The sequence below is a fragment of the Tympanuchus pallidicinctus genome, unplaced genomic scaffold (genome assembly GCF_026119805.1).
Source record: "Tympanuchus pallidicinctus isolate F22 unplaced genomic scaffold, pur_lepc_1.0 scaffold7, whole genome shotgun sequence".
Classification (NCBI taxonomy): domain Eukaryota; kingdom Metazoa; phylum Chordata; class Aves; order Galliformes; family Phasianidae; genus Tympanuchus; species Tympanuchus pallidicinctus.
The window spans coordinates 4,593,137-4,621,130 of record NW_026294791.1 but is presented as its reverse complement, the minus strand read 5'-3'; the positions used below and the strand labels follow the sequence as shown (position 1 = coordinate 4,621,130).

Genomic DNA, 27,994 nt, shown 5'->3' with positions numbered 1-27,994 from the left:
GCCACTTTGAGCAGTACACCGGCTATATTTTTATTTTAAACAGCCCATACAGCCAAAAAATAAGACCAACAGCAATTCTGCTTGTGCGTGTGTGTGACTGGTGTACAGTGACAGTACCAGACCACATCATACCAAGTTTGCTCATAAATTAACGAGTGAAAAATCAAATTCAGTGCATACCCAAAGATCATCAACATGTGAGAGAAACACAGCTTGAGTAAAAGTATTTGCATATTCCTCTAGCTTTTTTAGCACTGCCCCTTAAAAATGGACTCAACCGATCCTTGCTCTGCGCAGATCATCCTGCAAGCACCGGGCTGAATCATAGCTTTGCCACAGGAATAAGGAAACTGCTCATGTGCTGCTTCCCTCGCAGAGGTGGGAAGACAAATCCCCACTCTGAGAATCAGTGCTTGCTTTCCTGTGTGCCACGAGGCCTGGAATGGATCACCGACACAGCCCTACCTCTCACCTGCTCTCGTATCTGTATGGGCAGCCCATGGGCTGGGCAGCATTGCATGCACCCTGCAGTGGCTGTGTCTCCCCTTGGCAGGCTGCTCCTGCCACCAGTTCCCTGCGCAGGACTGTAAGGAGCACCTTATTTGCACACCATTTGCCCAGCATGCATCACTGAGAACAGGCCAAGCTTATTCTTGTCACTGTTTTATCATTGGTTTCATCTGGATCGTAAGCATCCATCTATCAATAAATAACATCATTGGTTTAGCACTCATAAAAAAATCACAAAGCTTCTCACTGCAAGCCATTTAAAGTGTTTTCTGTGTTACCCCATAAGTAGCCCTCAATAAATGACTCTTTCCCCTCAAGCTCAGTAATGTTCAGAGTAACAATCTGCCACGTTGCTTGGATGAGACATGGGCTTGGTTTGGAATCACATCTCTGGCTACAGAGTCAAAACATTCCCACACTTCTACGCTTGACTGCATGAAGTGTGTGACTGTGCTGTGCACCAGAAGGGGGAACTGAACAGTATTTACTATTGATCTCCTCTCCAGGTGACTGAAACGGTCCTTTTTACAAAGCCTATCAATCTAATCCAGGTAAACTGAAAAGCAAAAATGCCTCTCGAGCAAGAACTGAAGCCTGAGCATACCAAGCACCCAAAACAAGGGCTCTTCCTATCCACAGCCACTTGCTCTGGCAAACCTTGTGAAAATAAAGCCTTAACTTGTGAGGGCACGCTTCCTTTTCCTGCTGGCCAGGACAGAAGGGATTCACTGACCATGTTCTCTTCCGACTGAGTGTTTATAAGGCACTAAAATTAAGCAAAAAAATCAAAAACAAAAGGCAAAAATACAAAAGTTCAAATAAACAGACTCACAACAAGCAAAGCCCCAAATTAATAATTGCCTATATGAAATAGCAGCAATTTTTCCAGTAGTTGTACAAAGCCAGAGCGTTGCTATCAGGGGGCACAACCCAACAGAATACTGTTAACCAATAAAGTAACTAAAATCTATACCCACGTAACATTTTATAATCAAAACCAGTACAAATCTGATAGGCACAAGTAAAAAAGCATTTGCTTCACACCTCAGTGCTCAGTTTTGAAATGAGACCAACTGCTGGGGAGTGTGGTTGTGTGTTGATGTGCCACGCAGCTCCGCACGGCCAGAAGGACGTGGTACCATTGCGAAGCTGCCCTACAGCTTACTGACTGGAGGCAAACGATTAATGTGACAATTCATTCAGCTTTGGCACCTCTTTCTGTCACCTCCTTACCATTTTCAGAAGTAATTTTAAATACAGCTCTAGTTTCTAGCTGGCATCACTTCAGTGTCCTCTTTTCCAGTTACTTTTCTTATGCTCGGAGCTAGGTGAGCTCACCTATGTCCAAGACAGGTCCAAGACATACAAGGTAATCAGCACTTCAGATTTCTTAAAAACAATCGCTTTGAGTTTTGGAAAACTGCTCTTAAAGCATACTAGGAAATACTAAACATAAGTTTATAAAGCATGAATTCATATCATTTAAATATCAACAAGAATGAGCTTATTTGGAGAGCAATAAAGCTTTTCTTTAGAAAGGATATGCTGACTAGCTATGGTAAATTCATCTTTCCCTGATTGCTTAATTAGGCTGTTCAAGCTCAGTGCCTGGCAGCCTTGCAGATTTTGTCGTACACTTCTGGAAAGGCATCCTTGCAATTCATTTGCTCCCTCAGACTGTGGTATAACGAACCATCAAACATATCCCAGAACTCCTCACGGGTCATGTAGCAATCTGCATACAGCATCTGGAAACTGAAATGAAAAATAAAAGGAAGTGAGAGATACAGCATTAATCGTCCCGCAGGGTATGGAGAAGAATTAAGAGGAAAATGGACAGGGCTAGTTCTGGAGAGCAAATATTCAACAGAAAGAAAACCACCAGAATGCTCACATGGATCATGCTGGGACCCTCAGCCAATAGACAGATGGAGCAACGTGTTCTTCTACTTTTTAAGTTTTCTTTGGATTCCACATTGAGAACAAAACTGGGAAGGTGTGAGCCAACACAATCAGATCAGGTGAAGAATATAAACGTATCGTGTAAGTGAAGCACAGTGTAACAGAATTCCATTCACACAAATAAATGGAATCGTTACTTCATCGAACACAGAATCCTTAGAGTTGGGAGGGACCTCAGAGGGCCATCTAATCCAACTCCCCTGCAATGAATGGGTTCAAATCGTTGTGTACTCTTCCTTACTTCCACTCTGTTCTCCCTAAAACGCAGCAAGCATCAGAAAAGAGCAGTAAAATACAAAGAGCCCCGTTGTGATTATGAAACTCTGAGATAAAGCATTTACACAGTGTTCATTTTTTCCAGTGACAGGTACAGAAAAGACAGAACTTTGTTGGCAAAAAGATTAAAATTAAAAGCTTAGTTTCAAATTAATTTTAGAAGCTTAACATTAACTTTTGGTTGCTTTGTTCTCTGGCAGATCACATCGTAACTAAAAGACTTTTATAATCTCCATAATACCTCGAAGCATACTCACCATTGTTACTCAAACACATGGGATGTAATCACTGTCAGATTGAGAAATATAGAAATGCAGCTAAATGATACTGATGGCATAAAAACACTGCATAGCTGGTTTTTGTTGGGGAGAAACAAGTCTGTAACTGCCTGCCTATTGATGCCACTACGACAAATTAGGCTGTCAGGAGTCAGTGACAGATGGTGGGGATCTATCTCACACCCACTGTGGTCTTGTGTAACCAGAATCAGAGCAACAAAAAGATGACTGCGAAAGCTCCAGCTGTAGGAAAGGCTCCCAGTGCCACGCAGGGAGCAGTCAGGGCTGGCCTCCTGCTGGGAGGACACACGAGCCCAAGGACAGGGCAGAGTCTGTGCCGCTGCAATGGCAGAGAGCCCAGCAGCCCCAAGGGCAGGCAGGGAAGCTGTCCAAACTTTAACAGCCTGTGGGATTCCTGAAGGACCTGTGGCCTGCTGCAGCCAAACAGCACTTGCTCTGCCCCTGCTCTGGATCAGCCTTCAAACAAGCCAGCCTCAATCTGCAAGGTCAGTGGTTACCTCTGGAAGGACTGAGCTACCAGCCTTGACGAGAGCGGTCACTGCGCTGTACTTACGCTGCCTTGGGACAGCAGCTGCTTTACATCCCGCCTGCACGGACCTGCTGAGGTCCTTCTGACTGCATGGAGCAGCTCTGTTGCAGCAGATTCTACTCCCAGAGCAGCACGGAGCTGAAAGGATGCGAGGCAACCTGTTTGGATGCTGCCCAGCTCCCAAACACATCGCACGAACTTCCATCGGTGACCCCAAGTATTTGGTTGGTTTTGCAATCAAATCATGATCGTGCAAGCATATTATAAAACTGCAGCATCAAAATTAATAATTAAACTAACATACAATTATGCTTTTTAAGTTGTTGTAGTATTAAATTGCTGCAGTGCAACATAGGAGTGATGAAACTACACAGATGTAAGTTATATGGCACTGGCATCATCCCAAGGAGTGGGAACCTTACCCATGCACGCTTCTCACAAACTTTTCCATTTGCCTCATGGAAGCCCTGGCTTCAAATTGTTTTGTTTTGGGCTCTCCATAAGCTCCAATATCCACGTAGAGTTCTGTTTCATCCCCTTTGGGGTGGACCATACCAGGATTATTGGGCAATATGAAAGGACATAACCAAAGAGGGTATACCTGCAGAGGCAAGAAAACACTTGGTAAATGATTTTTAACATAATAATCATTTAAGCAATCTCTTAATAAAGGTGACAAAGAGTTAAGAGGACTTCTTCCCAAGGTGGGATTAAATCTTACACAGCTTTCCCTTTCCAATTCTCTTGCTGCAGTTCTTAGAGCCTCTTTCTAGTCACCAAAATAGATTGAGATGCTCAGTCAGAACACTTGCAGTGTGCTCCAGGAACAACAACTCCCCATTAACTACCTCAACACCCAAATGCATGTTTAATAACCTTTTACACAAGCTGAATATTATGTCTTAAAACAAATGGCCACAAATATTGCAACAAGCACTCCATGATTCACTGCACATGTTCTTACATTAAGGTCAACGTGGAAGGTTTGGATGGATTTTTCAAGGCTTTTCATTGGGACCAGCATGTCTTGCACAACATGATGTTGCTCATACAGCTTTCGAATAGCTTCTCCTTGGGTGAGTTTTAACAAAGAGATTTTGGGTGGAACCATCCAGCCAAAGAGGTAGCGGAAAACAGGGTTATTGCCAAAAGGAATGATATCCTTTAAAGAGGAAAGACAAGAAAAATTTGACTTAGGAGTGTGTAACTGAACCAGAAGACAATACTTGAGAATCCTCAGAGAAATATTAAATGAAATTTTCAATAAATGTAACTGCTGATGCTTTTGCTAAATGCAAATCTGAACTAAGAGAAGTCTGAACTGAATTTTGCTACTGAGCCTTTCCCTAAGCATCTCCTTGTTACCACAGAGGATTTTCAGACTCGTGTAACTCACAATATTTCATCAGCCCTAAATACTTGCAGAAAAATGAAGTTCAGGGAACAGCAGGCTATTATCTCAAAACTGCTGTGAGGAGCTCCTGAGAAGAGAAACTTGCAAAACTCTTGCAAGAACTGACAGGCACAAGATCAGGTCTTAAATGCATTTTAAAGCTGTAAAATTTGAAGTACTTGTTACACAGCAAACTCCTGTTTGCTTACCTTCTCCAGCAGCTGAAATTCAAAATGCAGCAATAAGCAATTCAAAACGTAGCAATAGGAATCTTTCATAATGTCAAATAAAACTTTTGCATAATTGCACATCAGAAGAAGTAAGTTTATATAATTCAAATTAATGCCATTGCCTTATAATGAGTGTTATGTGCTTAGGCAAGTTTAGGAAGGGCACATCCTCAGCCACAATTCCACCTTTGTGTTTTTATCACTGTCTTTAGAAATCACTCAGTAGGCATAAAGGCTTACTGCTTAAATACGTGCCTAAGTTTTACACTCAGAAAAGCATTCAGCCATAAATGAGGAAGTTGTGATACAATGCCTTAAGTGCTGCCAAGGAAAAGAAGCTACAATGTTCATACACTGGGAAACAGCAGAGTACCTTCCCGTAAATGTTATTTCAAGTTTCAAACTGTTCTTACCTGGAGTTCCCAGAAAATACTGCGTGTATGTCTGTGGTAATAATGTCTTGAGGGGATGTATTCAATTCCAGTCTTATTGGCTTTCAGATACTTCTCCACGTGCTTGAAGAACCACGGCTTGTAGTAGTTGCCAATTCTGTTTATCTGTAAGACAGAGATTCATTAGCACATCCCAACATAGGTAACAGTAACTACTAGACAGCACTGAGTACGTCCCTGCAGTCCCTTTACAATGGGAAGCGATGTTATTTGCTCTGTGACAGTTCCACTGTCTCAAGAAACCCAGAGAGCCTTCATTTCTCCTTCCTGCCACATGCATGGCGGCCACTTATCTTTCCTCTCATTAAGATTTTGTCTAAATAAGGCTTTCCTGTTATGAGCAGCTTAAAAAGCCATGAAGGGGGCAGAACCGGATTCCTTAAGTTCCTCTCACCCCCTCATTAATCCAAAGCCTCATGAAGGCAGAGGAGAAATATCCAAGCTGAGCAGTGCAGTGAACAAGCAGCACATCCCTCCTGTGCACATCTCTGATTGGTCTCACCAACACTGGCTGTCTTTAAGAGCGTGCTGGGGAAGGAGTTACTCTGAACAACTGCAATTTGGAACAGCAGTGGTCTGTATATGAGAAAGGATATTTCCTCCTTAATACTGACATGCAAACACAGTAAATTAAATTATCTGCTATACTAATGGAAATTAATGGGTCGCTTCTCCCTAATTGAAGAGTACAGGCTCTGTTGTCATTACAAAGAGCTGCGATTTAAAGCATTCTGACAGACAGATTGCACTTTACATCCAACATTAAGAGTGTTTTCAATTCTTATGGTCCTAGCTCTATATCGTCATATGGCTGTAAAGTGTCAGTTAAACTTTGGGGTACTGCTTTCATTGGGAACAACTTTAGTTACCTTGCTTGGCTCAGCTTCATCAGTCAAGACTCCTGTCATGATGACAGCTTCCTCCAAAGAATACACGAGTCCTTCCACAAAACTGTTCTCCTTTTTCTTAGATTCCTCAGTAAACTTCTCACAAATATTCCTCAGTCCTCGTACAGGCTCATAGTGTAATTTGATGTATTTCTTGGCAGGAATCATTTTTATTTCTGCTGCAACCAGGAAACCCAGAGTACCACAAGACCAAGGCACTGCGTAAAATAGGTCTGAGTTTTCAGTCTGCAAAAAGCACGTCATACGAAATCATCTATCCACACTGACAACTGCCAATGACATAACAAAAAATAGCAAAATAACATTTTGTCTTACTGGTGAACATCTCACAAGGCTTCCATCAGCAAGGACCAGTTCGTAGGCCACGCAGGTATGTTGGAAAAGCCCATAGATATGGGATGAAGACTCAATGCCCGTTCCCATGATCAGACCACCTGATTGAGGGAGCACATAACAGTTCCAATGAAACATACTTCAGAACGGAGGTGATTTTTACCAGAACAAAGTTCAACAGTGTATTTTAGGAAAGGTTCACACAAAGCAACGTGTCAGTGCACAAAAATAAATGAAATGCAGGAAATGAGTCCATTTCTTCTCGTCACAACAACCCTTACCTACAGTAAGGTCATCAAGCTCTGGCACCACAGGAATAGTCCATCCTATAGGATTCAGATGTGCAGTCAGCTGGCCCATGGTGACCAAAGGTTCCACGCGAACAACCTACAAAGAGAGAAAACTCAGTCACAAATTAAGTGTTTGGAATGAGTGATGACAAAATGCAGCTAACTGGATCGCACTTCCATCTGTTATCAGAATTCAGAGCCCTGCTTTCCCAAAAGCAGTCCTAAAAATAGTTGTAACTGCTAAGTGATTCCTCCTCTGCCTCAACGTCTTGTTGCTCAGTGCCCAGAGCCATCAATCCTTCTGGTCTTTTAGGCTTCGGCACACAGAGCTAAGTGATTCCATATGCTGGGTTTTTGGATAGAATGATCCAAGCCCACACTGTAAAAACTAAAATTTGGTGGGTTTACTGCTACAAAAATCCTTTGTTCTTGATGGAGCCTAGCTCCACTTCAGCTACAAATATAGTAAAACAAAAGCTGTATATTTCAGTGTTATGAGAGGTTGTGCTACCTGTCTCTCACTGTCTACTTCCAGAACATCCATCAGGTTGATCATGATGTTCTTATGGGTCTTCTTATACTTCCCAACACGCAGTGACACAGTCAGCCAGCCGGGCCGACCGGTGCACATGTATCTCCTACCACCTTCATCCTTCCACTGCCGCACCTGCAAGAGGAAACAACCAAAACTACACCTCAGAAACACCACCACAGGGGCCACGTTAGCACAGAACCGCGGGCCGCCCCGTGTTGGAGGGGACCGTGCAGCCCAGCAGCCCCAACCTCTGCCGAGGGTCTCCCGCAGCCTCTCCTTCCCGGACGGGAGAGCCACGAGCAGAAGCCCAGCTCCGTCTCCCAGCTCCCTCCGGTCTCACCTGCTCCTGGATGTGCCGGACGCGCTGTCCGTGCAGCCGCGGAGCGCTGTGCATCCGCCGCACGGCCCACGCGCGGAGCTGGTAGTACACGTCGAAAAGGATGGAGAGAGGCATCAGGAAGAAGCAGACGAAGATCCAACGGTGATGCACCAGCACGGCCTCCAGCCCCCGGTGCCGCACCCACAACAACAGCAGGAGCAGCCCCGCTCCCAGCGACCACACAGCCGACATGGCGACCGCACCGCACCGCACCGCACCGCACCGCACCGGACCCCCGCTGCACCGCACCCGCTGCTCGCGCGCTCGCAGCCCGGCCCCGCCTCCCTTCCCTCTAGCTCGCGTCTCATTGGTCGCCGCCGGTCTCCGCCCTGAGGCGAGGGGAGGGGAGAGACCAATCAGAGAGCTGCGGGGAGATCGGACCAGGCGCTGAGAGCGCTGATTGGCTGAGCGAGGTCGGCCCTGCTCTCCCCTCATCGCGGCCGCCGGGGTTGGGGCGGGGGCGGCACCTGGACGAGGGGTGGGTGCGGGGCTGGGGGCTGGGGATCCCCGGGCTGGGCTGAAGGACTGGGGATCCATGCCCCTGGGGACTGAGGTACGGGAGACCTCGTGGTGGGGACTGAAGTGATGGGGATGGGGGCGGGGACAGAAGCATTGGGGTCCCTGTGATCGGGGTTGAGGTGCTGGGATGGGATCTGAGGTATTGGGGACCCTCTGTTGGGGCCGAGATGTTGGGATGAGGTCTGAGGTATTTAGGGCCCTCCAATGGGACGAGGTGCTGGAATAGTCTGAGGTATTGGGGACCCTCTGTTGGGGCTGAGGTGTTGGGATGGGATCTGAGGTACTGGGGACCCTCTGTTGGGGATGGAGTCTGAGGTATTTGAGGCCTTCTGTTGGGGTTGGGTGAGGGTATGGGGCTAGAGCTGAGGTACTGGGATCAGAGCGAGGGTGTGGGGATGGGAACAGGGCCTGAGGTATTAGGGACCCCCCCAGTCAGGGCTTATAGGGGAATGGGTCTTGTCATAGGGCATTGGCAGCTCTGTGGAGAAGCTGCTTTGTGCCCAGGGTCACTCAGTCAAAGGGGATTATGCTGGTGCCTTTAGGCTGGGGGGCAGAACCCTGTCACATGCCACTCATGCAGCCTTGTGGTGGCTTTGGTGCCCCACAGAAACTCCAAGATGCTTGCCATCCGCTTTGTAGAAAGGAGAAAGAGGCAGACTCTTTCTGAAGCTTGTTCTCTAAAACCCTGATGGAAAATTCCTCCTACTCTCCACAGCGTGACAGCAGACAGACGTACAGCACGTCCTTGAGGAAAATGAGGCATTTCTGCAGCTAGAGTCCCTCAAGAGGTGCAGTGTGAGAGAGGAGTATGGTGACAGCGGTGTCCTGCAGGCAGCTCCAGGAACGCGCTCACACAGTGGCAGCAGGCGGCCTGAGCCCTGCTCCATCAGCCACAGGTTGCTGCTCTGGGGGCACAGAGACCCAGTCACAGCATCACTGAGTTCAGAGAGTCCACCAAGGAGTTGCTGGCTGGCCCTGTGCCACAGGAATGTGGTATGAGGGTATTTCATGAGGACGCCGATGTTGTCACGTCGTGACATGGCATGCTGACATGTCAGATAGTGCCTCTTCCTCTTTGGAAGCAGGATCTGCACCTTTGACTGCCACAGCAGAGACTCAGGAGTGCTGGACTGGGAAGGATTGCTGCATCACGGTTCAAAGCTCAGTCACACCTTGTAGTCTCCTTCAGGAAACCCAGAGACTCTGCTTTGAACCTGGTTCATTTTTTTTCGTCTCATTGCTCATATCAGAAGACTGCTCTGCAATGTTGCTGCTCTGATGTTTGGAAATGTTCTGATTTTCACCCTAAGTTTACTCACGGCCAGATTGTATTCACTGCACTTGTGCCTAGGCTGTCTGCTAGCTCTTTTCCTTCTTGTATTTAAGCCGATGTTATCTGCCTTTGCTTACCAATTTGCCTGCTGGCTGGAATTATGCACAGAAGAGAAGTTTCCCATGCCCTACGTGAGGTTGTTTTAACCTCTCTAAAGGAGCTAAATAATTATTCTTCATCTAAGGGTGACTGAATGCAGGCTTTATAGTATGACAGCATCATTTATTCACAAGGGGGTATTTGCACCCTCAGTGTAAAGAATGCTTTGAAACTGTTTATTTATTTATTTATTTTTATTTTTAAATGAAGATCCATTAACAGTGTTTATAACATTTCTCATGCTCTGCTCTTGTTTTTGTAAGGCCCTGCGCAACAAGGAGGGAGCAGGTGAGCTCAAAGACTGCAAGGTGAAACTGCTTGGAAGGAACAGAAATGAATGACTGTTCAGATTGCAGTGGAATCCCTGCATGCGTAGTGGTGCCAGGTACAGGAATCTGAGAGGGTGAGGGAAGGGGAGGCAGGTTTTTTTAAGGCTGACATTGTTTCAATTTTAGCTATTTTGGGTGTGAGCAAAACTTCATCCAGCAAACAGTGCGGGCTTAGCAAAGCATCATTTTCAACTGTGGTGCGAAAAGCTGAGATCAGTCTTCTGTAAGACTGAAATCCCAGTTCTCCTCAATTAAATTATCGTTTTAAGGGTGCTTAAAAAAGCAGTCTTCTTCCTTCCTGCCATCCCTTCCACCCACTCGTGCTGTTCTGGGCATGCTGTGCAGTACAAATGCTTCTGCTGTCACCGTACAACAGGTTGGAGAGCTGATCTAAGTGAGGAATACTTTTTAAATATTCTTGTCCTCCTGCCCTCCTGCCCTCCTCCTCCTGATCAGCTCTCTGCTGAGTTCGTGCCCCACACATCTCTGTGTAGGCACAGGGCAGGGGCTTCTTAAGCACATGGATCACCTCCTTGGTGAGTGCTCATCAGATTGCTCTGCCAACACTGGCAGCACTTTGTTGGTTTAAAGCTGGACTTAGCAATGGCTGTGCCACAGCTTTTGGACAAAGAATGGAAAGATGAAGCTGTAAAGGTACGTGATGTTGCGCAGAGCATGCGAGCTGCAGACAAAAGTAGGCTGAAAACTTGGGTGTCTGTGAGAAGAGCGACAAGAGGCGTTCAGAGGGACCAAAGGAAGGCACTGAGAGAGTGAGAAAGCTCTTCTTCTCATGCAAGCTCCCTTAGCCCTGGTACTGACTGCCAGAGTGCTGTCGGGTGGCACTGGGATGTCAGAAGGATGGGCAGTAGCACTGGTGATGAAAATTAATCAGGAATTTTGGAAAGGCTGCAAGCCTTCTTTGTCCAGCAAGTAGCTGAGCTCATGGTTATGGGGGGTCAGGAGACCCACCTGTAAACGGTGTGATTTCAGAGGGTTTGCCCGTGTTGGTGCTCAAACTGGTACGTGAGAAGCTCCCTCTGCTGAGAAACCAAAGCACATTTCAGTGCCTTGAACAAACAGTGTGGAAGGACACAGGCTGCAGCATGGCTTTGTGTGGCACCTGGGGGTTGGCAAGTGTTTGTCCTGATGCTGAGGAATTACATCCTGTGACTGAAGAGAGGTGTTACATTGCAGCTTTAGAGGTTTAAGGAAAAAATACGGGAGGGTTGGGGTTGGGGTTGGGACCCCAGTGATCACCTTTGGACGAAGGAGATGTGGGGTGTGAGATAAAGTCTGGAGTATCTGTGGGATGGGGCCCAGCATTCAGAGCCTGTTTGCTGTGTTGGGAAGCAAGGTCAGCACATTCTGCCAAAAAAACGTGCCGAGAGCTGTGGTGTATTCACTAAACCCAGCTTTACAACCACTGGGCTTTATAAAAAGAATCACTTGTCAAAACAGAGCAGGGCTGGGAGAGGAAGGCAGCCCTGCATTCATTGTCACAGGGCCGGTGTCCTCAGCAGCCTCTGCAGTGTGGCTGTGGTGGAGGAGCTGGGTGCTGGAGCAGCTGGGGGCCAGCACTGGGCTTACAGGCTGGGGTAGGGCTGGCTGTGTAGGAGAGGCAGCAGCTGGGCAGTGCTGATGAGCCTTCATGGCCCAACACAGCCACTGTGCTGGGGCAGCAGGCAGAAAAGTGACTGTGCTATCAGAGAGCCACAAAGGCTGGAGAAGATCCCCAAGCCCAACCCATCCCAACATACCCACTGACCACATCCCTCGGTGCCACATCCCACAGCTCTGGAGCACCTCCAGGGATGGAGAGTCCAGCTGTGAGTCCTGTGCAGCTGTGCCACTGCATCACTGCTCTTTTGGAGAGGAATGTTTTCCTGCTATCCAACCTGAACTTTCAGGTGATGGTGGTCCCCGTCTCCTTCCATCAGTGAGATCCAGGAGATGCTGACTGTGCTGGGAATCAGAAAGGAGCTGCAGTCCCTGAGAGGCCCCCCATGCAATAAATAGTTTGGAGTTGTGATGTAACACACACGTGTGGCCTGTGGCCTCCAGGATGCCCAGGGTGAACTGCTGCAAAGGCAGCTGGGGAACACACACAACCCATTTGGGGCTGATGTGATGCTGAGGGCTTGCTGATGTTCCCAGAAGCAAATACAGGAGGATGTCTTATTCTGCAGGCCAAATTTTTCTCCTGTTTTCAGCTCCCAGCAAGTCTGCATGTGTGTTTGGCCTCCTGGTACCAGATGTACTCACAGCCCCTTTCCCTCCAAATAAAGCTCAGACTTTTGCTGCCTTGGCCGTCGCCATCCTGCTGTCACTCAGTCACCTGTCTGCCTTCATTTATTTCAACATTTCAAGCATTTTATGGCCCCACACCCGGATGATGTAAAGCGCTAAAACTCCAGGCTGTGCTCCAAAAGCATCAAACCTCAGCTCAGTGCAGGATCCAGACCTCAGGGTTTGGTTACCTAGGCCAAGGGAAAATAGAAATGCTGTGTGCAAAACAAAGAAAAGAAAAAGTGGAAAAGGGGAGCTGAAACAAGTGCTCAACGATGTTGGTTATGTAAAGACTGCACAGCTATAAAAATACCCCATTGTTCCAACCAGAAGAAACTCTATTAGTCTTATCAGGGATAAATGTTGCTCAGTTGCTCGTCCCTTTCAATTGCCTTTGTTGCAGCCCACGCTGTGGTGCAGCCCCCATGGCTGTGAGGCTGAGCAGCAGCTTTGTGAGGCTGTGAGGAGCTGCAGCCCGGGGCTCAGCAGCAGCACAAGTGTGTCCACAAGATGTCTGTGTTGAACGCAGCTGGAGCTCACGGTTTGTGGAGGTGCTCGGCAATCACAGCGTGGTGTGACAGCTGCTGGTGAGATCTGCCTGCACCTGTGGGAACAGGAGCATGCGTTGATCCAGCTGCCACTCACACAGCTCATCCCAAATCTCAGATCAGAACGCCCTCGGCTTGTTTAAAATCCAGCTATGCCCACGGCTGCTGCGCGGCAAGGAGATCCAGCTGGAATGAGGGAATGGAGGGCTCCACAAAGAGAGAAGCACAGAAATCACAGAGCGGTGGGGATCCACTTACACACCATAGGGTACCGGTGTCCCAGGAGGATATGCAGTAAGGTACCAGTGTCTCACCCATGGGGTGCTGATGTCCTACCTGCAGGGTGTTGGTGTAACACCTACAGGGCAGTGGGGACCCACACAGAAGTTACTGGTGTCCCCATCTATAGGGCAGGGGGGACCCACGCAGAAGTTCCTGGTGTCCCACCCACAGGATACCAGTATCTCGCCCATAGGTTCCTGGTACTGGTTCCTAGGGTACTGCAGCCCCAGCCACACAGCAGTGATGTGTGTGTCCCACTGGCTGTGCTTTCCTCATCTCGCAGCCCTCTCCCCACCTCCTGCACCCCAAGGACCCCCGAGGGCTGTGCCCTCACCATCCTCAGACGCAGCCACAAACCCGGCCCATCGAGCACACCCCCCAGCCACCCCTCGAGGATGAGAGTGCTGCTCCCCCTCCCCGACCTCCACCCCCCCCTCTCCTAGGAGATCGCGGACCCCGAAGCCCACGATGCAGCTCCCGGGAGCTCCGCGGGGCCCCGCCGCCGCCGCCCGCCCCCCGCCCCGCCCGGCCCCGCCCGCCCCTCGGGCCGAGCTCCGGGAGCCGCCGGGCGGAACGGGGTCGAAGACGGCGGGTGAGTACGGCACGGGGACCGCGGGGCTCTTCCCCGGGTTGGGGGGGGAACGGCGGCTTGTGCCGGAGGAGCTCAGACGTGCTGCGGGGACGGGACGGGCTGTGCGCCCCGCGGGTCCCGCTGGCGGCGCGGCGATGGGATGCGGCTGGAAAGTTGGTGAGAGCCGTGCGTCCGGACTGTGCCACCCCCTGATTGCTGACAGCGCAACACCACCAACGCCGACAAATTCAGTCCGAGGCAGAAAGGAATCTTCTTAATTTGGCGCTGACGCATTGGTGCGTCTCCGTTCCTCTTGGCACGTCGGTGCGCTCCAAGTCCTCCATCGTGCGGTGGAAGGATGGGTGGGAGGCGGGTCCTGCTGTCCGAAGGGGTTCGGAGCGCTTCTCGTTTCTCGCTTTTCTGGAAAAGAGTGTTTCTCCGAGCAACGCTCGGTAGTCCCTATGAATCACCATCTGCATAACTTTATATGGGGGCTGCTATTCTCAGCATCTCGCTGGAACTATGTAAACTATTAACCTCTGTGTCTGTTTGGACATGCAACATGCAAATCTTTCTCCCGGCTACGCGTGGTTCAGGGCGGGTCGAGGGAGATGGGGCAGAGCCAAGCGTGCCTCGGATGCTGGAGATGGGAGCTCGGAAAGGGCATCCGGCAGCCTCCCTTGTGGGTGCTGCGCTGGGGGTCCTCCGGGTCCAACGGTCCGATGTGCCGACAGCAGCCGGGATGAGCGCTCCTCCGGATGCTTCCTTGTTCTTTTCTAACGGGGTGCGTTCAAAGGGCTTAGAAGGATGCTCGGGGAGAGCCGTGCCAGGTCGAGGGCGGACGGGGAGGTTTTGCCGAGGGGATCGCGGCGGTGGTGACAGCGTGAGCGGCCGCCCCCGCGCTGGGGGAGCGTTCAGCCCCGCGGGTTTTGTCAGGAGAGAAGGGCTCATTCTTGTGCTGTCAATCTGCCACCTCCCAGAAGCTCTCCTCCTCCTCCTCCTGCTCCCAGATACGTGCAATGCGGGGGCTGAAATTCCCCTTCCCCCCGGCAGCATCTCCCAAACCTCCCAGCCCCGAACACGGAGAGAGCACTTTTTCTCCATGTCAGCTCGGTTCCTTTCTGTTCAAAAGGCATCCCCTCATTCTGAGGTGAAGCTCTGACTCATGTTGGGCCCAGATGTGACCTCTGGCTGCCGCTGGGTGCCCCTGGCTGCTGCTGGCAGCAATTTGGGCTTGTGGCCATAGGATGAGAGCCGTGCACACCATCTGTGCTCCCTGTCCTGTGGATTTTCCCAGCTCTCCTTTCTCCTCGGATTTCTTCATTAGAAGTAGATAAGATCAGACCATTCTTCTTTCACTACAAATTCATTTCACTTTCCATGCAGTGAGCCCATCTGATAAATAGTGGCTCAACATAACCCAGCTCCTGCTGCCCTTGGTTGCACGCACAGTGCAGGACTGGTGGCCCCAGCCCCGTGTCCAGCAGGTTCCTGGCTTTTATTGGAGGTGGGGATGGATTCCCACTCTGACCTGAGCTGTGTGGCACAGGGGAGCAGCTGCTCACATGGCGTCTTAAGACCTGTCCTGGGCAAGCTCACGTAGCTTCCTGGCTGTGTTTCCCTGTTTCACACCAGCATCCCTGTGGCTTGTGGGGGTGTCCTTGGCCATTGCCCCTGAGAAAGCAAGAAGTGGTGCAGCCCCTGGTCCTGGCACGCAGGGTTTTGAGTAGCAGCACCAAGCACCTACTGTCACCATCAGGCTAATTTGTATCTGGCTTCAGATGAGAAAAATGTGCACTGATAATGCTGAGTGATGACATCTGAGATTTGCATCCCCTCCCTGCCTCCTCTAATAAGCCTTGCTTTGATCAGAACCCCAGCTGGCATTCCTCTGAGGTGGGGAGGCAATCTGCAGCAGACCCCAGAGACAAGAACCATACAATCCCTGGAGCCGCCCCGTAACTCGACTGCCCATGGTTCTCATTTGGGGTGGGAGTGTTGTGTCATCTCTTTTGCATGTTTATGTGCATTTAAGTGCATTTAAGTGACCAGTGACATAATCATGGCTTTATATGGGGGCTGTTGATGTCCACACTGGGGTCTGGGAAAAGTTCTTTCCTAAGAGGCAGGGAGGCCCCAGCAGTGCCCAGAGCTGCGGCGCCCCATTCCTGGAGGTGCCCACAGCCACGGCTGGGCCCGGGGCAGTTGGAGCTGGGGGCAGCCAGCCCGCAGCTGGGGTGGGGCTGTAGGTCCCTTCCAACCTCAGCCATTCTGCTGTTCTTTGATTCTATGTAGGCGGTGGGTATCGAGTAGGAAGAGGACACTGAAGCGCACAACCCTTGGAAAAGTCCCGGCTCTGATCCTGGAGGTTTCTTCCACACCTTCGTCCCTCCCACCCCTCTCCTGTGTTGCAGGCCGTGAGCTCCCATGCATTTCCTCTGCCAGCCGTGCTGACGTCCGAAGGATGGTGGCCGCCTCGTTCCGCTACGGCATCACCATCACCGGGGTCGTGCTGTTGGTGACGGGGACGCTGTGCTTCGCCTGGTGGAGCGACGGGGAGGTGGGCACAGCAGTGGGCAGCGGGGCTCACCTCCTGCCCCCCCGCGAGGCCCAGGCCGTGCCCAGCTCCTCCAACGCACTGCTGCGCTCCGTCAGCTTCTTCTGCTGCGGCATCGGCGGCATCCTGCTCCTCTTTGGGCTGCTCTGGTCCGTCAAAGCCAACGCCAGCGTGGTGTCACGGCGCTATCAGTACCGCTTCCCCCGCGACCTGCAGTACTTCACCGCTGAGCCCCCGGAGAAGTGGAACTGCAGGTGGGTGTGGGTGCTGCTGCGTGCTCGGCTGCTCGAACCCTCTGCTCCTGAGCGGATGCCGTTGTGCGTTAGCATCAACCCGTGCTTCCGTGCACACGCCGGCTGCTCCTGCACTGTGCTCATCCTCCAGCAGCACTTCAGCCCTGCGGGGCACTGGGTCCCTGTGCAGAGCCAGAGAGCAGAGGGCTGCAGTGATTTTCTGGGCAATGGTGTTGGCCAACCCCATCCCCATGCACAGTGTGGGAGCTGTGTGACGTCCTGTGGCTGCTTGGCCAGTGCCACTCATTCTTTGGTGTGCACAGAGAGTATGCTGCATTGTTTTTGATGGTCTTTAGTGAACGGGATGAATTTATGCTGCTCTATAGAATGGCTGGGTTTGTGTTATCTATACCAAAATGGGGTCAAAACTAAAAAAGGAAAAAAATCAATTCTCAGGTTGGCATTAAGTGGGATGGGACTGCAGCACTAAGACGTATTACTGACCCAGGGGGTTGGTCCCTGGCTCTGCAAGGCTTTTGGTGCTCATCCAAGTATCTGGGGCTGTGTGAGCTCATCTGGGGCTCTGGTAGGCTTCACATCAGTGGAGCAGTGTCCCCAGCACGGTGCCCATAGCGATGGAATGGCATCACTCTGACATCACCCTGGCACTGCAGCAGGAGCCATCGCTGAGCATTGGCATCCTGCATGGGGAGGGCAAAGGTTGGATGGAGGTTTTCCTTGTACACAAGTTGTGTTTGCTCAGCAAAGTGCAGCTGGAAGCAGCAGCAGCAGGGCTGGCACATGGAAGGCCCAGGTGAGCGTGGAGTGGGCTGGGACTGCACTGAACAAGAAAGCCCAGCTCTCACCTGGCTGCTCGTGCAAACCGCCTGCTCAGCTCCCAGCAGCCCCTGTGCTTTAGGGGTGGCCATGGGGCCCTGGAAAGGGTTTGATTGTTAAGAGGATGCTCTTCTGCCTACAAGAAGCACTGTGGCACAGAACAGGACTGAGAGACACCACCTCTACTGCTCTGCAGCCAGACACATGCATGTGGCCCTTGGTGCCAGAGGTGGCACCTTGTGGGGCTGCATCTCCTCTTCCTCAAGGTGAGGTCAGTCAACTCAGAAGGAACAGTTGATGGTGTCCATCGTCCTGCATAGCTCCTAGCCCTCCTGGTGCCAGGCAGCAGCTGACACAGTCTCTCCTTGTCTCCAGGTGTGCAAAACCTACCCAAGTACCACCATTAGCATGCGTGTGTCCCCATGCTCAAGGATGCTCTGGCTGATGGGGCAGTAGGAAGCTCCAGTTGTCAGGGAGCTGGATGATCCTTTTGGTGGGCACTGGGATGGTCTGGTTGATGGGCACTGGAATGCTCCCATTGTTGAGCACAGAGATAGTCCAGTTGAGGCCACTGGGAAGATCCAATCAATTGGCATTGAGGTGCTCCCATTGATGGGCCCTGAGATGCTCCCACTGATGGTGTGCACTGCTGGGTGCCTTCTTCTCTCGCAGCTCCTGGGACGCCACTGCCATCCCCACCTACGAAGAAGCCCTGACCTGCAGACCTGCTCATGGCACGTACCTCCACCCCGCAGTGAGCAAGGAGGAGCTGACACCACCGCCATATCATGACTTGGAGGAGGAGGAGGAGGAAGAGGATGAGCGTTGGCAGAGCGGCCGCCGCCGCAGCTCCTCCGACAGCGCCTTGTTCCGCCCCAGCCCCTCATGGTTGGACACCCAGAGCCCTGCTGGGCCACAGGAAACGCCGCCCCCCAGCTACGAGAACATCAGCGTTCGGGGTGTCTGACTGAGCCCCGTCCTTCAGCAAGGGGAGAGCGCGGGTGGCACGGGGCTGTCCTGCATTCTGAGCAATGCATCTGGGACAATGTTCGCAGCTGGCATGTTGGAAGCCTTCGTGTTTTTAATAAAACCACCTCTGGTTGCAAATGTTTGGTGTTTCAGTATGGAAACCCTCACTGGCTGCCCTGCCCAACCCACATTGGGTTCTGCCCCAAAGTGGGAAGGAATGACAGCGGTGAGCGATTGCCCATTGTGCCGTGATGGAGCACGGCCACCCCCAAGGTCCCACCAGCACTCAGCCACTCTCACCTGTCTCTCCTGCCTTGCTCCCAACGCTCACTGACTTCCCACGCCTGGCTTCACGTTGCTCAGAAATGCTCAGCTGCTCACACGTGTGCTCACGGTGTCCGTGTGCATTTGTCATTTCACACAGAGAAGACATCTGGTGTTGCTCAGCCCCCATTTGTGTGCAGTGCAGTGGATAAACCCACAGCTGGGGTGGGTGGCTGCATCCCAGGGAGCTCAGCAGTGCCCAGGGAACCCCTGCAGGGCTGCAGGGTGTCTGCAGAGCCACAGCCAAACATACACCTACATACTGATGTACCTCTGCTCCTACACACCAATGTCTCTGTACACCTATACACATGTATACCTATACATCTATGCACCTATACGCCACTGTGCCTATATAATATACACATCTATGTAATTTAATACCTGGGGGTTGAGGATTTGCCCAGTGCTGAGTCTGCAACGGCCGACCCCACTCAACAACCCTGTTTCTTATCCCAGGCTGTGAAAACACCCGTGGTGGCCCAGTCCCCATATTGCCAGCATCTTGCTGTTCCTGTCCCATCACCTCGCTGTCCCCATCCCCTCCCTTGTGCCCGCAGGGAAGGTTGGCTGGGCACGTGCCGGCCAGCTTCACTGGAGTGTGAACGCGAGCTGCTGTTTGCATTCATTACAAAGCCATAAAAACTGGCTGGCTCAGCCCTGGGCAGGACCAGCCCCACTCACAGCCGATCCCCAGCCCCCGGCAGCCTCCTCTGCAGTGAGAAACCACTCCTGCCGTCCCTGGAGGTGTGCTCGGCACAGAGCTCCCGGCGTCAGCCCTCCCACTGCCTGCCCATGGCCGAGGAGAAGACGTTTCGCTACGGGTTCATCATGCTGGGCTTCTTCCTGGTGATGACGGGGATGTTCATCATGAGCGTGGAGAAGCCCCAGATCTACGCCACCTTCTGTGCTGGGGGCATCCTGCTCATCGCCGTGGGCATCACGTGGAGCATGTGCCAGTGCTACCCCAGGGTAGGGCACGAGGGATGGGGGCTTTGTCCTGGTGTTGGGGCTCGATGGGATCCAGGTGCTCTGGGGGAGGATTTTGGAAGCTCAGAGTGGGATCTGCAAGGTGTGGGAGCCCGGGAAAACCTGAGCATGGCTGTGACCCTCCAGTCTCCTTGGCGGAGGGCACGGCAGGGCAGTAGCGTCCCTCCCGTGTTCGTGGCTCTGGCACAGAGGGCTTTTTTCCAGGCAGACTTTTTCTCAAGCAGATGGCAGCCACTGGACTCTGCATTTCTTCCCCCCAGGTGACATTTGTCCCTGTGCAGCCTGAGGCTGAGAAGTTTCCAGACCACAAAGCCACACTGCTGCCGGAGAAGGGCAACCTGGAGACACTCAGGTAGGTGCCGGGGGGCTCTTAGTGGGTCCCTACATGCCTCCCACTCCTGGGACACATGTCCTGGCAGCCATGTGGTGTGTGCATCCCCCCGTATCTCCCAGCAGCACGGGGAGCTGCCTGACACCCCGTACCCCACAGCCTGCAGGATCCCTACAGCAGTGCCTACGAGAAGAGCCTGCCCTCCTATGAGCAGGTCCAGACATCAGCACAGCCCCGGCCCCGCAGCTGCTCACAGGCACTGCTGCAGGCAAAGGCAGAGGTGCACCAGGAATCGGGGGGACCCCAAGAACACCCCCAGGAGGCAGCCCCGCAGCTGGAGCCTGGCAGCTGGTACGTGGTACACATGGACATGGGGTCAGATGCATGCTGGGGGGGGGTTGAACCTCGGTGCCAAATTATTTACCCTGCTGATATCAGAGCTGGGCGAGCAGCCAGCCCAGGGGAGCATCCTGCTAACCCCACTGTCACTGTTACCCCAATCTGTCCCTGCAGCCCCTCCCAGCCGCCCCTGGGCTCCGCACCACTGGTGTCCCTCCTGGAGGACATGGACACGGCCTCGCTGGAGAGCTCTGTGCCCGACAGCCCCTCATCACCCCAAGGCTGCTCTGGACAGGGTGAGCACCCCGGCTCCCCACAGAAAGCCAGCAGGAAGGTGAATGATCTCTACTATGGGCTGGGAGAGGGGTCAGACATTCTGCTCGAGGACAGCGACCACCTCTTTGAGCCTGAAAAATGATGTCCCCGAGGGGTCTGGTGCTGCATGGAGGGGACACCCAAAGTGCAGCCCTGGCACCATGGAAGCACTGGGATGGGCACAGGGAAGCCCAAATGCCAGCGAGAAGGACATGCTGGGAAGCAGCTGGGCTGTGCCGGGCTGTGTAGGTAAGCAGCAGTGCTCCAATCCCATGGGTTGTGCAGGGAGGAGATGTCGGCAGTTTTCCCATCTATCAAAGCCTCCCTGGAATTAAAGCTGGATTCTGAGACTCCTGCAGCTGAGATCTTCCTTGTTTGTGCCCTGGAATGTTCCATTTGTCGATGGACAATGGGGTGCTCCCCACCTCCTGCATAGGGAATGGCTCCTGGGGGTTGGGGGGGGGGGGTCTGGCAGAGCCCAAAGCCCTGGGCTGTGTGTTGCCAACTTTGGGCACATGTTTTGAGTCATTTTGCTGGAGTTGACTCTGGCCCATTGGCTTCCTGCAGCCCATAAACAGTGGATCAAGGATGCTGGCTGCTCCCAGCACAAGAAACATCCCCTCCCGGGACCCTTGTGCCCCCAGCACCCATCCCAGCACTGCCCTGCCCTTCACTCACACCTCTGCAAGGTGACAAGAGCCGGGTGGCAGCTCCACAAGCTCAGTGTTTGTGCCACTGGCAGGGCGGGGAGCGCCGAGCTGTTGGCTAAACAGTGCAGCAGCAGCAGGGCTGGGGAGAACTGCCCAGCGTGGGCCCACATCCTTCCTGGAGCCTGGCTGCCACAGCTCACCTTCAGCCCGTGGATCCCGTAGAGCACTTTTCCCATCTCACATGGCAGGGACATTCATAGCATCACAGAACCTTTCAGGCTGGAAAAGAGCTCTGAGATCCCCAAACCCAGCCCACCCATGCTCACTGCCCACATCCCTCAGTGCCTCATCTCCAGGGCTCTGGAACCTCCAGGGATGGTGACCACCCTGCTCCCTGTGCCACTGCATCACTCCCTTCCTGGGTAGGTACTTTTCCTGATATTCAAAGTGAAAACCTCCACCACCCTCTATGCAGCTACCAATGGGGGTCCATTCAGGAGCTCACGCAGCACCAGTGGTGTAGTGGTATCATGCAAGATTCCCATTCTTGCGACCCGGGTTCGATTCCCGGCTGGTGCACAGCCTGCTGCAATTTGTTTCCATAAACCCTTACTGAAACATCACGGCTCTCGTCAGGACAGAATCTTTCGAAGGAAAGGATTCAGTTTAAGTGCAGTACTTTTGTTTTCTTCTTTTTTTCTCCTATGAATCAGATCTGTCTTCTGCAAGAGTTCCTCCTCCCCCCACCTTCCCTTATTTATTTTTCGAATTACTACATTACTATGATTATTTTTCCCATTGCCAACCCCATCTCCCCTCCTCCCGCAGAGCTCTGGGGATGTCCCCGCGGATCGCGGTCCCCACGGGGGGTTCCATTTCCCATTTTCCCCATAGCCGGGGAGGGGGGGGGGGGAGACCCGGGGCAGCGCGGGAGGGAGGTGGGGACAGAAGGGTGAGAGCAGCGCCAGAAAGAGGAGAGATCTCCGTATTGGCGGCGTGTGACGGCTCAGCGAGGAATGCCCGAATGGGATTAGAGGATTTCACGACACAGCGCCGAACGAAGGCAGCGAGAGGCACGGAGGAGCGGGGGCTCTCGGGGGCATTTGGGTTCGCAAGAGTAAAGGCGGTCATATTTGCTCGCGGTCCGAGCAGGGCCGGGGGGGGGCTGCACGCTGCACGGCGAGGGGGGGTCCGGCTGCTCGCTGCCCGCCTCGGGGCTCCCCGTTAATGGTGAACGCGTCCCGGTGGTCACGACGGCGTGATCCGCGCCTGGCAGAACCGCTCCGCCGTTCTCAGCTCCGTCGGTGCCGTCGGTGCGGCGGTGCCATGGACCCCCGGGCGCTGCTGCTGCTGCTGCTGGCGGTGGCGGAGCCGGCGCTGACCCAGCGCGCGGCCGACGATGCGGCGACCGCTTTCGGGGCCGCCCCGTCGCGGCCAGCCGCTTTCCATCGGGCCGCCAAGGTGAGCAGAGGGGCGGGGGAGGGGAAAGGGAGGATTGTGCGGCTCCCCGCAACCGGGCGAGCGCTCGTGCGTGTCTCTCTCCCTGCAGGCGGCGTGGCGGCTGCCCGGGCGCTACGTGGTGCTGCTGCGGGCGGGCAGCGGTGAGGCCGAGGTGCGCGGCACGGCGCGGGCGCTGCGGGTGCGGGCGGCACGGCGCGGGTACCCGAGTGAGCTGCTGCACGTCTTCAGCCTGCTGCCCGCCTTCCTGGTGAAGATGAGCAGCGACGTCCTGGACGTGGTACGAGCGTGGGGATAACGGTGTGAGCAGTGCCAGGTTGGAAAGGAGCACTAAGGTCATCCTGCCCAGCCGTTGTGTGTTGCGTCTTGGCATCTCCATCCCCTGGAGATTGGCCAAAGGCTTTGCCCAGCCTTTGGCTACCTTTGGGTACAATCCAGGCTGTGGGGAGCTGAGAAGGATGTGTTGCACTTCCCCACAGGCACTGAGGCTTCCACATGTGGACTACGTAGAGGAGGATGCGTACGTCTTCGCACAGAGCATCCCTTGGAACCTGGGCAGGATCGTACCACCACTGCCTGGCACAGACACCTATAGCCCTCCCAGTGAGCACAGGGCGTTCCCATCCCTTAGTGTGGCAGCTCTGAGGCCCCTGTCCCCATTTGGGGAGCACCGTGCTGATGGTTTGTAACATTTTCCCTGGGCAGATAAAGGTGACAAGGTGCAGATCTACCTGCTGGACACCAGCGTGCAGAGCACCCACCGGGAGATTGCAGGCAGGGTGTTCATCACCGACTTCCAGAATGTCCCTGAGGAGGACAGCAGCCACTTCCACAGACAGGTGAGCCTATGTTTGTGTGGCAGGCCTGGTGCTTAACCCCCCTCCTTTCTGCAACGCATCAGGGCATAAAATCATCCCTGCTCCAGGCCAGCAAATGTGACAGCCACGGGACCCACATGGCCGGGGTGCTGAGTGGGCGCGATGCCGGCGTGGCCAGAGGGACACACATCCACAGCCTCCGTGTGCTGAACTGCCAGGGGAAGGGAACCATCAGTGGGACGCTCATTGGTGAGTGCCCAACTGGGAGAGGGAGCAGCCCGCCCTGCTCACCTCAGCCCTGCCCTACCATCAACCCCAGCCCTTGGCCTGTACTGCAGGCCTGGAATTTGTTGGGGCATTGCTGGAAGCTCAGCCCAGCCCGCTGCTGGTGGTGCTGCTGCCCTTCACCGGTGCCCACAGCCGTGTGCTGAACGCCGGCTGCCGGCGAATGGTGCAGATGGGGGCGGTGGTTGTTGTGGCTGCTGGGAACTACAAGGATGATGCCTGCCTGTATTCACCTGCATCCGAGCCGGAGGTACGGGCAGGGGGGCTCCCAGGCTGTGGGCACACATGGGAACACGCTGGAGCACACTGAGCCATCCGCACCCCCTTTGTTATTGCCCCTCCAGGTGATCACGGTCGGGGCCACGAACCGTGAGGACCAGCCAGCCTCCATTGGCACGCTGGGCACCAACTTTGGCCGCTGTGTTGACCTGTTTGCCCCAGGGGACGACATCATTGGTGCCTCCAGTGACTGCAGCACCTGCTTCACCGCGCAGAGCGGCACATCGCAGGCGGCTGCACACGTGGCAGGTGAGCGGGTTCCAGGATCTCTTGTGGCTCAGGGTGGGATGTGTTTGCACCAAAACTGAGTGGAAGTTGTATTTCGAGTATAGCACCTTTGACCCTTTTCAACTCATAGAACCGTAGAATCATTAAAGCTGGAAAAGACTTCTAAGACCCCCAAGCCAATCCCAGTATACCATGCCCACTGCCCACATCCCTCAGTACCACATCTCCATGGATCTGGAATACCTGTAGGAATGGTCACTCCTCCGCCCCCCGGGCAGCCTGTGCCACTGCATCACTGCTCTGTTGGAGAATAAATTTTTCCCGATACTCAGCCAGAAGCTCCTCTGGCACAACTTAAGGCCATTACCTCTCATCCTATCACTGTTACCCAGGAGAAGGGATCCGATCATTCGGGTGCTCGTAGACGATGGGTCGCAGTGAGTTCCTCTTGCCTGTTGCTTCCCTTGATCCTGTTGTTGCCTCTCAGTCCCATCACAGCGGGCAGCCTTAGGGACCCCAGCCCACCATCACGGTGCACCTGCGTCTCTTTGGCTTTCCCCAGTTCTCACTGCATCCCCTCGGCTCCCGCAGGCATTGCAGCCATGCTGCTCAGTGCCGAGTCCCACCTCAGTGTGGCTGAGCTGCGGCAGCGCCTCCTGAGCTTGGCCACCAAGAATGTTGTCAGCAAGGCCTGGATCCCAGAGGAGCAGCGGCTGCAGACACCCAGCAGTGTGGTGGGGCTGCCTGCCCAGCTGGGCCCAGGTGAGGGCTGGGGGACGGCAGTGCCTGAAACGTGCTGCGGGCCCTGCGCTGACACCTCTCACCCCATTGCAGACAAGGAGCTGCTGTGCCGCTCGGTGTGGTCGGCACGCTCAGCGCCCACCCGGCACGCCACAGCTGTGGCTCGCTGTGCCGGCACTGAGGAGCTGCTGGGCTGCTCCAGCTTCTCACACAGCGGCTGGTGGCTGGGCGAGCACATGGAGGTGAGGCACAACGTGGCCCAAAAGTGTTGTCTGTAAGGTACCTGCCAGTGACGCCATGCTCTTGGTCGCAGGACAAGGAAGGGCAGAAGCAGTGCGTGGCCCACAGCGCCTTTGGGGGCCGGGGGGTCTACGCCATCGCCAGGTGCTGCACATGGCCCCACACCCAGTGCCGGCTCAGCGCCAGCTCCCAGGGCGATGACACGGCTGGCTGCTCCTTGCAGGACCACGTGCTGACTGGTAACACTTTGTAACACAGCTACGGGCCCTTGGGGCGCGGAGCTCGGTGGAGGCATCCTTGAGTGCTGCTCCCACATCCCGTCTCTGTGCAGGCTGCAGCTTCCAGTCCCCTGTGGCTGTGCTGGGTGACGGCGGCAGGCCCGTGCCGGGGCTGGGCAGCAGGCTTGGTGGCTGTAGGACAAGGCTGGAGGGCACAGCGCGTGCATCCTGCTGCCCTGCTGCCACGCTGCAGTGCCGCGTGAAGGAGCTCACGCCGCAGGGCTCTGCAGACAAGGTACGGAGCAATGCTGTGTGGCTGCACCTCGTCCAGGTGACGGTGCCCATCCGTCCTTCTCCTTGCAGGTAGCGGTGTCCTGCGATGCTGGCTGGACGCTGACAGGCTGCAGTGCTCGCTCGCGGGGCCCCGGCACCTTGGGGTCCTATGCTGCGGATGACACCTGTGTTGCAGCCAGCACTGCTGGCAGCCACGCGCCAGGGGCTGTCGCTGTTTGTTGCCGGAGCCAGCAGTAGGGATGGGCTGACGGCAGTGTCGCAGCAGGCCTGGCTGATGGCAGGGCAGGGCAGCGCCACAGAGCCCAGCACAGCCTGCCTGAGCCCCAGCCCCAACCCCCAGCACAGGCAGCTTGCTGGCCCTGCTGCCATTTCCCAACCCCTTTCCTGTTCGTACAGTGGCTGTAGAGGCCGTTCGTGTCACCACACAGCTCCTACCTCTGTACCAACAAAGCTCCCTCCTGTCCTTAATTTCAGCTAACAGTTGAGTCATTTCCAGGGGGTTTGAAAATTGCCGACTCAGGTACCTGGAAGATTTCTTTACTTTCCAGCCACTGCAAAGCTCCTAATTTTAATTCTGCTTGTTTGATTAGATTTTAGCTTGCAATGCTACAGAATCAGCTGCTGCTCCATTAGTGTGGCTTTTGTTGCTGGGGTTCCACACTGCTCTGTTCCGCAGCTCCAAACAGACCCAGCTGCACTTCCTTATCAAAAAAAAAAGAACCATCTTCTGTGGCACTTCAGTTTTGTATGTCTGTACTTTCAATATTTATTTGGAATTTTATAAATAAACCTTTTTATAAACGTCTTCTAAAAATAAAATTCCTAGAGCAGCACTTAACAGATGGGACCCACGCTCTGGTTTCTGTCCATGCCCAGGGGGAAAGGCTGCAGGGAGGAGCTGGGACGCGATCTCTGAGCTCTGCTCTGTTTGGGACACAGCCGTTTGTTTTTAAAACAGCATCGGAATGCAAGAGCTTCAAGTTGTGGAAACATCCCCCAGCTTCAGGAAACACGTCCTTGGTGCTGTTGCCATCAACTCCGGGAGGCAGGCGGCAAGGTCTGAGCCCAGCAGGTGAGCGCAGGGCTCAGGAAGCAGCAGCTCACTGTTACTGGAATAGAATTTGCTTGGTGCTGTGTTGAGGACAGCTTTAAAAATGAAGCTTGACAACATGGGTACAGGTGGATCTGTCAAGCTTTAGGTGCATTTTCCCCCACTGGAATGCCTGGTACAGACACGAGACTGCTCCAGCTTTAACTGCACCAGGACCCCAGGTAGGAAGCACTGCTTGGAGAGGTTAGAACCATTTCTAACTCTTTAGGTAAAGATGGCAAAAGCCCAACCCCAACCTATGTAATTACATAACACATAAATAATCACAACCCATAGCTTTATCAGCTTCAATCTTCACACAGGGGGAAAAAAGAGAGGGCTGTTAGCTGAGAGCTTACAGAAAGCCCTGGCACAGCTGGCAATTTCCAGCAGACTGAAGGTACTCAGGGGCCATAAGCACTTCACTGCTGCAGGCAGAAGTCATGGGGATGCTCACATGGCAGAGTCCCGCATAGCTCTCACGGCTCAGTTCACACACATGAGATCAGTGAAGGGCAATGGTACGGGAACGAGATCAGCCCTTGCTCAGTATCTGTGTGCAGGTAAGCAGAAAAACTAATCTTGTTTGTTCTGGGGATCACACTGAAGAAAAAAAAAAACCAAAAAACCCAGCAAGGTAAACCTGAGGGATCCTGTTACCTAAGGGCACCTGAGGCAGTTTTATCAGCCTGAGAAGCAGCACATGTACTTGATACCCCGTCCTCCTCCAGGGCA

General features: G+C 53.5%; 4 protein-coding genes, 1 long non-coding RNA gene and 1 other non-coding gene across 7 annotated transcripts; 5 read left to right on the top strand and 1 right to left on the bottom strand.

Moving 5' to 3' along the window:
- Positions 1–5: 5 nt before the first annotated feature.
- DHCR24 (24-dehydrocholesterol reductase) lies at positions 6–8,347 on the bottom strand. Its single transcript, XM_052666521.1, has 9 exons — positions 8,058–8,347; positions 7,694–7,849; positions 7,174–7,279; positions 6,875–6,993; positions 6,521–6,784; positions 5,613–5,756; positions 4,541–4,738; positions 3,999–4,177; positions 6–2,265 (listed from the first exon to the last, which is right to left on the bottom strand). Exons 1-9 carry the CDS (start codon positions 8,286–8,288, stop codon positions 2,112–2,114), a joined length of 1,551 nt encoding a protein of 516 aa, XP_052522481.1. The 5' UTR covers positions 8,289–8,347; the 3' UTR covers positions 6–2,111.
- Positions 8,348–8,579: 232 nt separating this feature from the next.
- LOC128072704 (uncharacterized) lies at positions 8,580–12,706 on the top strand. The gene is made up of 2 exons (XR_008202408.1): positions 8,580–8,649; positions 9,331–12,706. It is a non-coding gene; the product is annotated as an uncharacterized LOC128072704 (long non-coding RNA).
- Positions 12,707–13,960: 1,254 nt separating this feature from the next.
- On the top strand, positions 13,961–18,786 carry TMEM61 (transmembrane protein 61). The gene is made up of 3 exons (XM_052666779.1): positions 13,961–14,084; positions 16,478–16,874; positions 18,363–18,786. The coding sequence occupies exons 1-3, from the start codon at positions 13,961–13,963 to the stop codon at positions 18,655–18,657; spliced, it is 816 nt and encodes a 271-aa protein (XP_052522739.1). The 3' UTR covers positions 18,658–18,786.
- A 731-nt stretch (positions 18,787–19,517) lies between these two features.
- BSND (barttin CLCNK type accessory subunit beta) lies at positions 19,518–21,306 on the top strand. The gene is made up of 4 exons (XM_052666323.1): positions 19,518–19,955; positions 20,234–20,325; positions 20,464–20,655; positions 20,818–21,306. Exons 1-4 carry the CDS (start codon positions 19,779–19,781, stop codon positions 21,059–21,061), a joined length of 705 nt encoding a protein of 234 aa, XP_052522283.1. The 5' UTR covers positions 19,518–19,778; the 3' UTR covers positions 21,062–21,306.
- Positions 21,307–22,116: 810 nt separating this feature from the next.
- TRNAG-CCC (transfer RNA glycine (anticodon CCC)) lies at positions 22,117–22,187 on the top strand. The gene has a single exon. It is a non-coding gene; the product is annotated as a tRNA-Gly (tRNA).
- A 979-nt stretch (positions 22,188–23,166) lies between these two features.
- On the top strand, positions 23,167–26,995 carry PCSK9 (proprotein convertase subtilisin/kexin type 9). Of its 2 annotated transcripts, XM_052666034.1 has the most exons (11): positions 23,167–23,346; positions 23,546–23,669; positions 23,772–23,905; positions 23,992–24,133; positions 24,223–24,419; positions 24,514–24,697; positions 25,268–25,438; positions 25,511–25,659; positions 25,731–25,896; positions 25,989–26,170; positions 26,239–26,995. In XM_052666034.1, exons 1-11 carry the CDS (start codon positions 23,323–23,325, stop codon positions 26,404–26,406), a joined length of 1,641 nt encoding a protein of 546 aa, XP_052521994.1. In that variant the 5' UTR covers positions 23,167–23,322; the 3' UTR covers positions 26,407–26,995. The 2 variants fall into 2 exon arrangements, with proteins under 2 accessions (XP_052521994.1, XP_052521993.1); XM_052666033.1 differs by having other exon boundaries at positions 23,169–23,346; positions 25,268–25,659.
- The last annotated feature ends 999 nt before the right edge of the window (positions 26,996–27,994 follow it).